Source organism: Podarcis melisellensis (assembly GCF_964234715.1).
Source record: "Podarcis melisellensis genome assembly, chromosome: 3".
Taxonomy (NCBI): Eukaryota; Metazoa; Chordata; class Lepidosauria; order Squamata; family Lacertidae; genus Podarcis; species Podarcis melisellensis.
In genome coordinates, this window is record NC_138530.1 from 64,892,637 (window position 1) to 64,907,910 (window position 15,274).

The 15,274-nt window shown below is 42.6% G+C and overlaps 1 protein-coding gene across 3 annotated transcripts in view; it reads left to right on the plus strand.

Moving 5' to 3' along the window:
- The window catches only part of ECHDC1 (ethylmalonyl-CoA decarboxylase 1), a 32,857-nt gene that overhangs the window by 13,324 nt on the left and 4,259 nt on the right, over positions 1–15,274 (plus strand). For all 3 annotated transcript variants that reach the window (XM_081907214.1, XM_081907216.1, XM_081907215.1), the window contains exons 4-5: positions 2,898–2,950; positions 4,621–4,701. In XM_081907214.1, coding sequence (XP_081763340.1) covers positions 2,898–2,950; positions 4,621–4,701 — 134 coding nt within the window. The remainder of the gene's footprint in view (positions 1–2,897; positions 2,951–4,620; positions 4,702–15,274) is intronic.

The following is a 15,274-nucleotide window of genomic DNA, read 5'->3' on the forward strand; positions in this document are numbered from 1 at the left end:
TTTCTAAATAATGGCTCAGAACTCCCAGTGTCTTTCAAGAACCTTGAGTGTGAGTTTTCAGACTATATCTTGCCTAGCAGTAATTTATTTTCACCCTTGCTTGATGTTTCTCACTGCACATTTTGAAAATAATTACAGGAAGTCCTACATTCTGGGGATTGCACCCAAAGCCCAAATGCATATAGTCAAAATACATTGGGTACAATGGCAAGTGGGACTGCCAAAGTCTTTTCTTCCCAGATGCCTGCCTCCTTTCTTCCCTTCTTTTAATTGTTAAAAAATAAATAAATTGCCAAGCGCTTAAAGCTCACAAGTTAAGTGTGTGTGAGTTGCAGGCTTACTGTACAGCATGTTACAGGGTCGCAAACAGGTTTTGTTGTTGGGGAATGGTGTTGCCCTGTGGGTGTTGAGAAAATACGAAAAATGTCACTGGTCTTTTCCAGCAGTGGTGAAAAGGCCATCCCTCTGATGACTTGGCTCCTTGGCACTGGTTAGCTTAACGCAGCATTGCAGCAAAAAGGACTGGGGAGAAGCAAAGTTCTTCTCTGGGAGTTCACATGTTTGTGTGGTCTCAGTAGCCCATAGTTTAACTTATTGTGCGGTGCAGAGCAGCTAAATGTTAGCTGGAAATCTTCTCTGAAAGAACTACCCAAACTACTGGATATGCCTTTCTGTAGCAGTCAGTTTTGTCAGAGGAGAATGTTTGATATGTAAGACATGGCCATGAGTGGCTACCTACTAGTCACGACGGCTATATATGCAGCCTCCTTTCACCTGCCTATGGACTTTCTAGAGGAATCTGATTGGCCACCATAGGAAATAGGATGTGGAACCAGATAGGTGCTTTTGGTCTTGTTCATCAAGGGCTCCTCTTCAATCTACTAGGCTCATTTAACTGAAGCCAAGAGCCAAAGCCTTTTCAGTCTCTGCCTTCCATGGCATTTAATTAATAAGATATTAATAATGGCCTGCATTCCCCCAGTCCGCCTTCTGGTTGCCATTCAAGAGTTAGCACCAGCTGACAGTCTTACTTTGTAGAAGCAGAAATGCTCTGAGATCATTAATGTGGCTTTGTTTTGAAACTCTTCACTATGAATAGTTCCTCCCCCCCTTCCCTTCCATAAACACAGACATCTTTGTATTCATCAACACTTTAGACTTCTCTTCTGGACTGCTTTGTGCACTGCTCAGGGTGTTTTTTAAGTTAAATAGTGAGATCACTGCCTAGGGTGGAAAATGTCTTTGTTCTTCAGCTTTATTCAATCCTATTTCATTTATGAATAGAATTTGTATTCCTAATTTTATATATATACGAAAGCAAATATATATATATATATATATATATATATAATGAGCTGTCTTGCAGTGTCTTACAACAGTTAAAAAGTGAATGCAAGCCAACAACAATACCATGTCAAAACAGCAATAAAATTGCACAGAGAGAGAGAGATGTACAGCCACTCAGGCTGCCTTTAGGTAGACGAAGAAGAGAACAAAAACATGTGCCAAATAGATAGAAATAAAAACAGAAAAGGCTAAGGGTCTCAAATTCATTTTTTAAAAATGTTTTGCAAAATAAAAAAGCCTGTGTATTGTAAAAGCTAGGAATCGGCATCTAGAGACTGCAGGGTCCCTATTTCAGCCACTAAGCAGTGTACAAAATAACGAATGCAATATGCTTATATAACAAACAGCCTGAGAAACTACAAGATAACAAAAAGAAAAATGCCCAAAGCAAAAACACAGCAGCACATTTTGAATTGTCTTTAGTCAGGAGCCCCTTCCCTTTTCAGCCTCTCCCTTGCCAAGGCACACCCTGACCCAAAATGCAACACTCGCCTCACTGTTTACCATCCCACCCAAATTCTGTGCTACATCTGCATAAGTCATACAATATGCACTAATTTAATATCGCCCAACCCATACTACATCTTCACCAGCACACACAAGCACACCATTAACCCAGTCACTCCTACTTGGCCACCAAACATTATCTCCGGCCACTCATTCCACTGGGGCCTGACAATGTGGACAATGGGCTTGTAGCAATGCTGACTTGCCCTCTTAACCCGCTTGGATGGGGGGAAATAGTCCAGCAAGTGGTTAATGCATCGTTATGTGGCAGGATGGTGCTGCAACCACTCCTAATAAAGCCTGCTCTGGATCCAGTAGCAGGCAACACCTTCCACCTAAATGCAAAGACCTCTTTTCTTGGGAAAGTGCTTAGTACAGATGTTCTTGGATGAAACCAATTATTCTGGCTCTTACCAGTTTTGGGTAGAACCTGGTTTTGCAGCCCAGTTGACCTTGCTAGCCCTGATGGATGACCATCAGGAGAAGGTCAAGTGAGTCTTGCTTTATCTTTCAGCAGCATTTGAGACCATCAACTATAGATTCCTCCTGAATTAGCTCTGTAGGTTAGTGGTTGCAAATGCTATTCTGCACTGGTTCTGTACTTACCTGCAGGGCTGGTTCCATAGAGTAGCATTGGATGACTATGTGTCTAAGGAACATGAGAAGAGCTTGCTGGATCACGCCAGTGAGCCATCTCATTTAGCATCCTGATCTCACAGTGGCCAACCGGATAGATGGCTGTGGGAAACCTGTAAACAGGACCCGAGCACCAGAGTCCTGGCAGTTATGCTGTGGAATGTCCCAGTGCTTATTTTGTCTCCAGTGCTATTTAGCATCTTTATGGAGCCATTGGTAGCAGTGAGTAGCTGATTTGGAGCACAATGTCTTTGGTACAGTTTAGAGTACAGAACCTAGGCAAAACGTTTAGGAAATTTATTATATGTAAGCTCAGTTGGAATCAGTAGAACGTTCCAGAGCAGCTATTCCCTTTGGGCATTTGTGTACCTCAGGATAATTTTAACTGTTTTCCTCCTTCTTTATAGGATGGGATGGACATGTGTATGTTCATGCAAAACACCTTAACCAGACTCATGAGGTTAGTGTGTTTTGTCTGATTAACTTTTAAAATGTTCAACAGCTTGAATTGTAGCCCTAGCAAAAAATAAATAAATCCAAAACTGGCATCTCATGTTGCATGATTTGTAAGCCTGGAGATGTTGGAAACTAAAACGTTGGTTCTTATAAGCAGATGACATTTAGAAGTCTTGAAGTTTTCCGAAATGACAACAAAGCCTTTGGTGGTAGGGGCAGGGACATACCACCCCCTGAAACTTCTGTCTCAATTTCTAGAAAGTGTTGAAGTCATCTCTTAAAAGTTGGCAAGCAGTATGTCCACAACCTACATAGGGGTATGGAAGCAACATGTGCAGAGGAGGAGACTGTTAGTTTAATCCACCATCTGTTCCCCCACCCCCACAAAGGTTTCTCTCTCTCCAGCATTTCTTAAGGCTCTCTTAGTAACTGGAAAGCCGTATTTCTCGTGCCGCTATTGTTTTGGATTATTTCTGACCTTCAGTTTTATGAGAGGGCTTTTTTTGTAGAATGACCTAAGGACTTCCAGATGAGAAACAAAAGTCCATCCTTCTCTGACATTTAATCCTGTTCCCCATTGTTTCAGACGTTTCTATAACAGAATGCAGACTTACTGCTGCATAGAATAATCACTGCCCAAGGTCACACGAGAATAAGATGACAGAGGATGAAAGACAGTGAGGCAAACTTGTGGGAGAGGGAGCTTCGGAAAACGAATTCCCCAAAATTCGTAGCCAGTAACCTCTCAGTCCCCAGTTCTTCAGGACACATTTGAAGGAATAGTCTTATAACTGAGTTTCATTATCAGTTCATGTCAATTTTGGGGGCTGTAGCTTTCATATACTATTTCTAATTTTGGCCTCTTGAGAGCAGAAAACCACACTAGCCACATACAGTGGTACCTCGGGTTAAGTACTAAATTTGTTCCAGAGTTCCGTTCTTAACTTGAAACTGTTCTTAACCTGAAGCACCACTTTAACTAATGGGGACTCCCGCTGCTGCTGCGCTGCTGGAGCACGATTTCTGTTCTCAACCTGAAGCAAAGTTCTTAACCTGAAGCACTATTTCTGGGTTAGTGGAGTCTGTAACCTAAAGCATATGAAACCCGAGGTACCACTGTATTAGCTTTTGAATTGTTCTTCTAAATGTGTCATACAGAATAAAAAAGATTAGAAAATTTAACAGAATGTCTGACTCTGGTTATGTGTTTTCCCCCAAAAGAAACTTTTTTATATATGCAGAGATAAGGTAGCTTTCCGGGGGGGGTGTCATGACAGGGCACCATAAATGGACAAAACTAAACAGGTGCCAGTCCTCCATAAAGTCTGAAAAACATAAAAGCTTACAATCCCCCCCCCACCCGGCAGTCTTCACAATGTGTGTGCACTTTAATGCTTAGTTTCACCTTTTTTAAAAAATAAAAAATTAAAACGTAATTTTATTAATCTAGATTTTCAAGATAGCCTACAAAAGAGAACCGTAAAACAAATATGAAGCATATCTACTGCTTTTTTTGTATTTTTACTGTTGCTATGATAATTGCTTTTGTTTCTTATGTTTATGTGTCATGCTTACTTTCCAAGACAAACCGTTGTTTGTCTTGGTTGGAATAGCATGCCTTTGACTGTAGTTGTAATTTTGAATGGTTTCTTTCTTGCTGCCCGTTCTGTGTAGGTTACCTCTGATTACAGTTGCATTAGTGCAAGGGAAAGCTCTGGGAGGAGGAGCGGAACTCACCACTGCATGTGACTTCAGGTAGGGTTAAATGCATCCCTGAGCAGACTTGGGACCCGGTTCAGACATTGTTTTCACATTTGGATTGTGCCCAGGGAAAGGGTGGCAGATACAATCTCATCTACTTCATTCTCCTAGCACTTTTCTTTCATGCTGCCATAGCTGCCATAGTATCGTGGGGTTTTTAAAACAATCCTTTGTGCTGTTTGCTCTTGGCTTTAAATAGAATAGATTGCCTTGAGTGTATGTTGATAGAAAGGCAATTTAACAATTTTTTTTATAAATAAAAGGGAATATTTTAAAGGGAACTCCTACATCCATTTGAGTGTTTTGTCCTATGTTGTGAAAATGTTGGATTACAGTGGTACCCCGCAAGACGAACGCCTCGCGAGACGAAAAACTCGCAAAACGAAAGGTTTTTTCGTTTTCGAGTTGCCTCGCAAGACGAATTTCCCTATGGGCTTGCTTCGCAAAACGAAGCTTGCCCCGGGGACAGCGGGTCTTCTCTTTTGAAGCAAGGGGCGGCGGGGAGATCGCTTCTCCCCACCGCCCCTTGCTTCAAAAGAGGTCCGGGGGCAGCTCTTCCCGCTGCCCCCGGACCTCTTTTGAAGCAAGCGGCTGCGGGGAGATCGCGTCTCTCCGCAGCCGCTTGCTTCAAAAGAGATCCCGGACCTCTTTTGAAGCAAGCGGCTGCGGGGAGATCGCGTCTCTCCGCAGCCGCTTGCTTCAAAAGAGATCCCGGACACCTGCCCCAGCCGCTGGGCTTCGTAGCGCTGCTGCGAAGCCGGGCGGGGGGCGGGAACACCTGCCCCAGCCACCCCGCTTCGGAACGCTGCTCCGAAGCGGGGTGGGGGGCGGGAACACCTGCCCCAGCCGCCGGGCTTCGTAGCGCTGCTGCGAAGCCGGGCGGGGGGGCGGGAACACCTGCCCCAGCCACCCCGCTTCGGAACGCTGCTCCGAAGCGGGGTGGGGGGGCGGGAACACCTGCCCCAGCCGCCGGGCTTCGTAGCGCTGCTGCGAAGCCGGGCGGGGGGCGGGAACACCTTCTGAAGGCGGGCGGGGGGCGAAAGTCTTTGTCCCCCCTGCCTGCCTTCCCAGGGGCTTTTAAATCGCCCCGGACAGCGGAGAAGTCCTCCGCTGTCCCAGGTTTTTTAAAATGCTGGGGGTGGGAAGAAAAGCCCTTGTCCCCGCCCCCCAGCCTTCAGAAGAGGTCCGGGGACAGACTGTCCCCGGACCTGGTCTGAAGGCGGTTTCCCTAGGAACGCATTAATTGATTTTCAATGCATTCCTATGGGAAACCGTGCATCGCAAGACGAAAAAACCGCAAGACGAAGAGACTTGCGGAACGAATTAATTTCGTCTTGCGAGGCACCACTGTACAAGGAATCTTTTTAACTTCCACAATAAGAGAACTGGTTACATAAGAACATGAGAAGAGATCAGGCCAAAGTCCCACCTAGCCCATCATCCTGTTCAAATGCCTATGGGAAGCTCAAAAGAGGACATGAGTACAACAGACTTCTGCCCGCTCATTATTCCCACCTACCACTATACAGAGGGATACTGCAGCGGAACATAACCATTTTGACTAGAAGCCATTGATAGTCATATCCTCCTTGAATTTGTCTAATCCTCTTTTAAAACCTTCTGAATGGGTGGCCATCGCTACTTCCTGTAGCTTAGTCATAAAGTCAAGCAATTCCACTACCCCCTTTCTTTATATTTGAACAGCTCATTTTGGAGAAAAGCCTGAGAACGAAATGCCCGTCTCTTTAATGGCATAGATTCCCAATTACATAGTAACTTTCCTGTCGCATTGCAAGCTGAAACGCGCCCCCCCCCATGGATTCTGTCTATCTGAAGTAATTAGGAAATCTCTCCCTGCTGTCATCTTTTTACTTCCTCCTTCCTTACTTGTTGAGAAGTATCAACCTTTCATCCTCTTAGGCATCCCTTGTCAAGTCCCCAAGTGCCTGTAGTGATTGTCTGAGTGCACATAGCCATACCTGCATAGAGAATTGTATCTACCCTAACCCTAATCCTTGCTCTGTTGTCTAGTGTGGGTTGTTTAGACAGTAAACTGTTTGCTTTTCTGCTTGTGCTATCTTACCTGTTCTCTTTCTCCTCTCCTTATACCTTCATCTCTGACTTTAATAAAAAACATCTTCATTTGAAACCTGGGTGTGAGGTGCTAATTGAATACTTCTGACAACCCAGGAGGCTTCCCCCTGCATGTCAGACTCCTCTTTCAGACTGCATGCATTGGTGGAAAGCAGGGGAGGGCGAAACAGGCTGACCTGTTTGGTACAGTGGTTAAAGCATTGGACTAGGCTTTGGGAGATCAGGGTTCAAATCCCCACTCAGCCATTAAGCTCACTGAGTGACCTTGGGCCAGTCACTGTTTTTCAGCCTAACTTACCACATCGTTTTGTTGCTAGGATAAAATGACAAGCGGGGAGAACTTCTCCCTTGGGGAGAAGGTGGGATAGACACTTACTAAATAAATAACAAACTCACTGATTGGTGACAGGAGAGTTAGCCAGTGGTTGTCCCCAGTGCCATTTTTCTAGAACACTTGTTCTCTTAGAATGGCAATGGCGCCCACCTGAGAGGTGCCAGAACTGAGTTTCGGCAAGTTCTGGCTGAAAAAAGCCCTAGTTGTCCCCTCCCCGGTGGTGAATTAACCTGTAACTCTTGGGAGTTCCTTTTTTCTGGTAGCCGGGGTAGCGGGCAGAAGTGGAAGTGTCACAGGCTGGGTTTGCTCTCCAGGTGGCTGGGCATTCACCATGCTCATGTGCTGCTGGAGGATGAGCTAATGTTACAGGCACGCCAGAAGAATGCCGGCCATTTGGAGTTCAGGCCCAGTTAGCTTGGCCAATGGTCAGGGGTACTGGGTTTCATAGAATTGTAGAGTTGGAAGGTACCTCAAGGATCATGTAGTCCAACCCCCTGCAATGCAGGAATCTCAACTAAAGCACCCATGACCCATGGATCACTTCCTCTACCCGCCATCCTCCTTTTGTGTTCGACTCCTGTGCTAATGCCAGCTCCTTGTGTCAGAATCTATGTAATTAGGCCTCATACCACCATCAGGTTATTTGGCACGGAAAAAAATGAAGTTGAAGAGCTATGTGAAGAAACAAATTTTCAACTTCTTTTAAGCGGGGGGAGAAGCATCAATTAAAAATAGCTTTGCATTTAGCCACACAGTTTAGATATTACTGTATAATTACAAGCATGAAATACTGTATAATTACAAGCTGGCCTGAGGTGGGAAACTTCAGTTTGATATCTCATGTTTAATGCTTCTGCTAACTGAAGATATGGCTTTAACTTCAATCACTTTCGAACTCCTCCCAGTGCTACTAGCAATGATATAGAAATGGAGAGGGGGGATGGAGAATAGGGCATTAGCATAGGTCTGATTACTACATTACATGGCTGGCTTTTCTGCAGCTCTGTCTCACAGTGCTCTGGTAAGGGAAGAATAAAGAAATCCGAGGAAGATAGGGAGGAACTTGCTGGCACACACTCAATGTGAATGAAGCCCTCAGGTCCCCCTTCTCTGTTGCAGTTCAAGGGAGATGCAGAGCTGGGAAGCAGAAGTTTGTAAGCTGGAGGTCAGTTCCACTGATCACCCGGTTCTGGGAGAAGGTGACCTTTGAATTGGACTAGAAAATAAAATGCTGAGCAGGTTTCTATCCTGAATAACCCACACTTACCTCGTCTGGATAAAATGGCACAGCCTAGAAGACTTCCGGTCGGCGCCAGCGTTAATGGCGGTCCTTCCTTCGAGCTCCGAAGCAGGGCTGCTCCGTGAGTTCGGGTCTGACCCGCTACGGCGAGCGGGGGACCCCTAAAATCACAGGCGCTGAAGCCTGTGAACAAGGAGATTCGGTGGGCACCTTTGAGCCCCCCGGTATCGCGAAAGAGCCTTTTTAAAGGCTCCGGAGCGGCATCGGGTGTGAGCGCGGTGCTGAGGATCGCAACCCAGCTCACGGAGCGAAGCCGCGTCGCCATTGACGGAGAGCGCCGATTCCTTCCTGAAACTACCGATTGGCAACAACACCCGTGAGTAAGAACGGCAAACAAAGTGAACGGGACTTTAAAAATTAAGAAGATTCGGCTGAAAACGGGATAGGCAAAAATTAAGGAAGTCTGCCTCCCGGAACTGCATAATTGACTGAGCAACGAAAAGATTAAGCTGTGCTTAAAGGGAACGTATTTATGCTTTTTAACTCTGTTAAACCTGACATCGAAAGAGGACCTCCTCCCCAATGAGCAGGAGAGGGGGGGAAGAAAATTGACTTAATTTTATCAGCTTAAAGAAAGGAGTTTTGAACGGGAAACTTTCCACTGCCGATACCTCTGGCCAGGCTGCCTGAGCAGTGAGCGCCTGGAAGTGAACTGTCAAATTAGATTGTGGATACAAAGTAAGATTTATCTGAAATAAAATAACGGGACTTTAGTGGACAAAAACTGTAACATCTTAAATCGCAACAAAGTAGGGTCTTTACTTGGACTTTCGCTTTTGGAACTTTGTATGGCTATTTCTTTCCCTGTTTCTTTGTTTCTGTACTGGATACAATGTACTCCCTCTAGAGGACTAAAAGAGAGACTGTTGTATTGAGGCAGAAATAGTGGGATTTTCCACTTGCAACTATTCCTGTGGGAACGACCTTGAGATATGAGCGGCCCACTGGATGAAATATCAACAAGATCCAAAGCAAAGCAGGCTCAAAAGAAAAGAGGCTCCATATCAGGAGCATTAGCCGCACAGGAAAAAGTAACAACAGCATCAATGGATTCCATGACACAGGCTTTGCTCAGGATAAATGAATCTTTAGAAGCACTCACCAAGCAGTCTACAGAGAATTCTAAGAAACTGACAGAACTGACAGCAAGACTGGATTTGAACACAACGACAATATCGTCTAATACAGATTCTATAAATCGTTTAATTCAAGAAAGTACAGAAACAAGGAGAATAGCCGAGAGCGCAAAGAGCACTGCCGAGGAAACTAAAGGGAAATTTGTTCCTATTGCAAAGAAAGTATATGAACATGATGCAGCCTTGGCCCTCATGGAACTGGAGAGGAAAGGAAAGAATTTGAAATTGAGATTGGTACCAGAGGAGGAAGAGGACAAGCTTGGGGAATTTCTTACAGATAAGTTCCAAGAATTTTGGAGTGATGAGTTAGAGGGAGAGGAAGATGAATTTGCAATAACTACAGCCTTCCTGATTGGCAGGAAGCAAGGCAAGAAACCAAGGGACTGTCTAATTACCTTGAGATCTAAGGAAGAAAGAGACAAATATTGAACTTACATTTCCAGAAGGCACTGGTCATCAAAAACGCCCAAATACAGATTTTTAAAGATATTCCCAGATATTTTTTGGAGGTGAGAACCCAATTTAAAGACTTAGTTGACTTATTGAAACAAAATAACATCCAATTCAGGTGGGAATTCCCACAAGGGCTGTCCTTCAACTTCAAAGGGAAGAAAATTAAAATAAAAACAATTCAAGATAAAGAACATTTTTTGGAGAGAAACTTTGAGGACTTTCAGAAAGGAACTGTGAGGGAGAGGGAAATACCGGACATTGCAAACTTATTGTTTGGATTGAACCCAGCACCGACCGACGAGGAACAAGAACTTGGAGCAGTCGGTGGGAAAAATACCCAGTAACAAAAATGTCCCTGCAATTTCTGAGTTGGAACTGCAATGGTCTAAACCATCCCCGAAAAAGAGATCAAGTGTTTCATATATTAAAGAAAGAACATTTAGACATAATCTGTTTGCAAGAAACCCATATTGCCAGGATACATAGAAAACTTTTGATAAATAAGAGACTAGGACTGGAATTTGTTTCCTCAGATAAAGTCAAGAAAAGAGGGGTGGTGATTTACGTCAAGGAAAAATGGGAACCAAAAATGATTTTTAAGGACGATGAAGGAAGATACCTGGCAGTGGAAATTCAAATCCAAGGAGAAAAGACTTTAATTGTAGGAGTTTATGCACCTAATGAGGGGAAGGCCGAGTTCTTCAAGAAGTTGCATGAGACTTTAATGGATTTTATGGACTTTAAAATCATATTGATGGGCGACATGAACGGAGTTGTCTCCACAAATATGGACAAAGCACAAAGACAAATAATATCTAAGGACGGGAGACTACCAAAGACTTTCTTTGAACTGACTGATACCATGGACTTGATTGATATTTGGAGAACAAAAAACCCTCTGGAAAGAGAGGGAACCTTCTTCTCTGAAGCAAAAATGACCTGGACCAGAATTGATCAAATTTGGATTTCTAGCAATCTGGCACCAAGAGTGAAAAAAACAGAAATCTGCACAAAAACCTGCTCCGACCACAATGCAGTGAAGATGGAAATGAAATTAACAACGGCTGGAACCTTCAGATGGAGGATGAATGACACCCTATTTAGAGATGAAGAAATTTATCAAAAGGCCCAAAAAATAGTGAAGGATTATTTTGAGATAAATTTGAGAACGGAGGTGGAAAAAAGAATAGTATGGGACGCAAGTAAGGCCGTGATGCGCGGTTTCTTAATTCAGCAGAACTCTATAAAGAGGAAAAAACAAAATGAGAGGAAGGAAAAGATATTGAAACAAATAAAAGAAGGAGAGAAGAAATTGAGATCCAAACCAAAGTCTCATGAGATTTTAAGAGAAATAAAATATTATCAGACGCAATACATGGAATTGACGAATCAAGAAATAGAATGGAAGATAAAGCAAATGAGGCAAAAGACATTTGAATCGGCAGATAAATGTGGGAAACTGCTGTCATGGCAACTGAAAAAGAGACAAAAGTTAAATACTGTGACATCCTTGGAAATAGATGGGAAACTTATTAACAAACCAAATGAGATAAGTAACTGTTTTCAAAGTTTCTTTAAAAAACTGTATGCGCAAGGGCCTACAAACGAACAAGAAATAGAGGAATTCGTTAAAAAATATGGATTATCAAAGATTTCAGAACAAAACAAAAGGATTTTGAATGAAAAAATTACAGAACAAGAAATAGAGGGTGCCATCCAGAATATGAAATTGGGTAAATCACCAGGACCAGACGGTTTGACTGCGAAATATTACAAAGCTCTTAAGGAATGGTTAATACAACCATTGAAGGAAGTATGTAATCAAATACTAGAGGGGAAAAAGGCTCCCGAATCGTGGAAAGAAGCATTCATCTCACTTATACCGAAGACAGAAACTGAGAAACATCAAGTTAAGAACTACCGCCCTATATCACTCTTGAACGTGGATTATAAAATTTTTGCAGACGTTTTGGCGAAAAGATTTAAGAGAATACTGGTAGAGGAGATTCACAAGAATCAAACAGGCTTTCTCCCAGGGAGACACATGTCAGATAATGTGAGGAACATTATAGACATTTTGGAGTTGCTGGAGGTGGACATTAACAGAAAGGCAGTTTTAATATTTGTGGACGCGGAGAAAGCCTTTGACAACATTTCTTGGAATTTTATGAAGAAGAATCTCCATGGGATGGGGGTAGGCCAAGGGTTTGAAAATGGTATAGGTGCAGTATACTCTGAACAAAGTGCTAAACTAATTGTGAACAATGTGGTAATGGATGAAATACCAATAGAGAAAGGCACACGACAGGGATGCCCTATATCTCCTCTACTTTTTATATCTGTCCTGGAGGTTTTGTTAAATATGATTAGAAAGGACCAGCTGGTAAAAGGAATACAGGTCGGAGCTAAACAATACAAATCAAGGGCATTTGCAGATGATTTAGTGTTAACCTTGCAACAGCCAGAAGCTAGTACCAAAAGAGTCTTAGAATTAATTGAGATATTCGGCCAGGTAGCAGGATTTAAACTAAATAAACAGAAAACAAAGGTGTTGGAAAAAAATTTAACAAATGAAGAAAAAGATAGGTTTCAGAGTGAAACCGGGTTGGAAATAGCAAAAAAGGTTAAGTACCTGGGGGTAAATTTAACATCTAAAAATGTGAACTTATTTAAAGATAACTATGAAAAATGTTGGTCAGAAGTAAAAAAGGATCTAGATATATGGTCCAGGCTGAAACTTTCCTTGTTAGGCCGAATTGCTGTTATCAAGATGAATGTATTGCCGAGAATGCTGTTTTTGTTTCAGACGTTGCAGATCCTAGACAAAATGGACTGCTTCAAGAAGTGGCAGAAGGATATATCTAAATTTGTCTGGCAGGGCAAAAAACCCAGAATAAAATTTAAGATTTTAACTGATGCGAAAGATAGAGGGGGCTTCGCCCTGCCAGACTTAAGACTTTATTACGAATCAGCAGCATTTTGCTGGTTGAAGCAATGGCTACTTCTGGAAGATACAGACATTTTGGACCTGGAAGGATACGACAATAGTTTTGGTTGGCATGCATATTTGTGGTATGACAAGGTAAAGGTGTATAAAGGCTTTAAAAACCATATTGTTAGGAAAGCACTGTATAATGTTTGGAATAAATATAAGGATCTATTGGAAAGTAAAACCCCCAGGTGGCTGTCACCAATGGAAGCAAAGGCAGTGAAAAAACTTAACATGGACTCTAATTGGCCTAAATATTGCAAAATCTTAGAACAAGATGGTGAAAAGTTGAAGCTTCAAAGTTTTGAGAAGCTAAAGCATAAAGTTCGAGACTGGCTACATTATCGTCAGATAAATGAGACATTTAAGCAGGACAGGAAACTTGGCTTTCAGAAGGAGAGGTCAAAGTTAGAAACAGAATTGCTAGAACCCAATACTAAGAATCTATCTAAAATGTATAATTTGCTGCTGAAATGGAACACACAGGATGAAACGGTGAAATCAGCTATGATTAAATGGGCACAGGATATTGGTCATGATATTATGTTTGCTGACTGGGAACAGTTATGGACCACCGGCATTAAATTTACGGCATGTACTGCCTTGAAAGAGAATATAATGAAAATGACCCCAGTCAAGCTTGCAAAGATCTACCATTTGCCCAATAATAAATGTTGGAAATGTAATGAGACTGAAGGCACATTTTATCATCTTTGGTGGACCTGCCCAAAGATTAAGGCCTACTGGGAAATGATCTATAATGAAATCAAGAAAGTCCTTAAGTGGACATTTGCAAAGAAACCGGAGGCTTTTCTCTTGGGCATGGTTGGCCAATTGGTACCAAAGAGGGATAAGACATTTTTTATGTATGCAACCACAACAGCAAGAATCTTGTTGGCAAAGTATTGGAAGATGCAAGAACTACCTACTCTGGAAGAATGGCAGACGAAGGTGACGGAATATATGGGATTGGCAGAGATGACCGGCAGAATCCGTGACCAGAGGAAAGAGACAGTGGAAGAGGACTGGAGAAAATTTAAAATATATCTTAAAAACTATTGTAAAATTGTGGACTGATAAGATGTCAAGGGGTAGGAAACAAAGAATTACAGCTGTAAATGTTAAATCTTAAGTAAATTTAAAAGAGACTTGATTAAAAATTGACTGAAGGGTTGCTTAAAAAAAGAAAGGCAAAATAAGGATGTGGTGAAAGGAAGGTATGGGGAAGTCAAATTTTTGTTGTATGTTTTTGATGTATGTGTTTTGTTTTGTATTGTCTTTGTATGTGTAAAAAACCAATAAAAATCATTTAAAAAAAAAAATGGCACAGCCTAGACCTTTATAGACACTTTAGGTCAGAAGGTCAGCAGTTTGAATCTGTGCGACGGAGTGAGCTCCTGTTGCTCTGTCCCAGTTGCTGCCAACCTAGCAGTTCCAAAGCATGCCAGTGCAAGTAGATAAATAGGTACCGCTGTGGTGGGAAGATAAATGACATTTATGTGCACTCTGGTTTCCGTCACGGTGTTCCATTGCCCCAGAAGCAGTTTAGTCATGTTGGCTGCATGACCCGGAAAGTTGTCTGTGGACAAATGCTCCCTCGGCCTGAAAGCAAGATGAGCGCCATAACCCCATGGTCGCCTTTGACTGGATTTAGCCATCCAGGGGTCCTTTAGCTTTACCTATGATATTCTTGAAGCAGACTCTACATCTGTAAATAGCCCCCCCCCACTCCAGTCAGACTAGAATACTGCCAGAGGTGTCAAAATACACTCAGCTTTGTTGTGTGTGTAAGTGATACCAAAGTAGATTCTGAGATATGTGGCTCCATCACACTCCCCTCCTCTCCTCACTCCCCCTGCTTGCCAGTGAATAAAGCTTTGGAGCTATGGCAGATCAAATTCTTGCATTTTCTAGGTTGCTTATCCTTCTCTTCTAGGAAAACTGTAAAAATCATTAGTATTCCAGACCATGCCACTTGAATCACAAGTCATATCATTAGAGAGGAACACACAGGCGTTGTTATGGTCTTTTTATTTCTTCTTTTTAAATCCAGAGCAGCGGTCCAGTAAACAAGATGGTTTTAATGCGAAATGAAGTTTCCTCTGTTCACAGTTCTTTCTTACAAATATATGGCCTAAATTTCACACCAAGCATTCACATATGAGCTCTTCTTGAGAAATGTAAGCTGACAAAACACTGCTGCAAGCTTGGTGCAGTGTGTTCATGTGAGTCAATGATGTGCTCACAGAAATAAGGTGCAA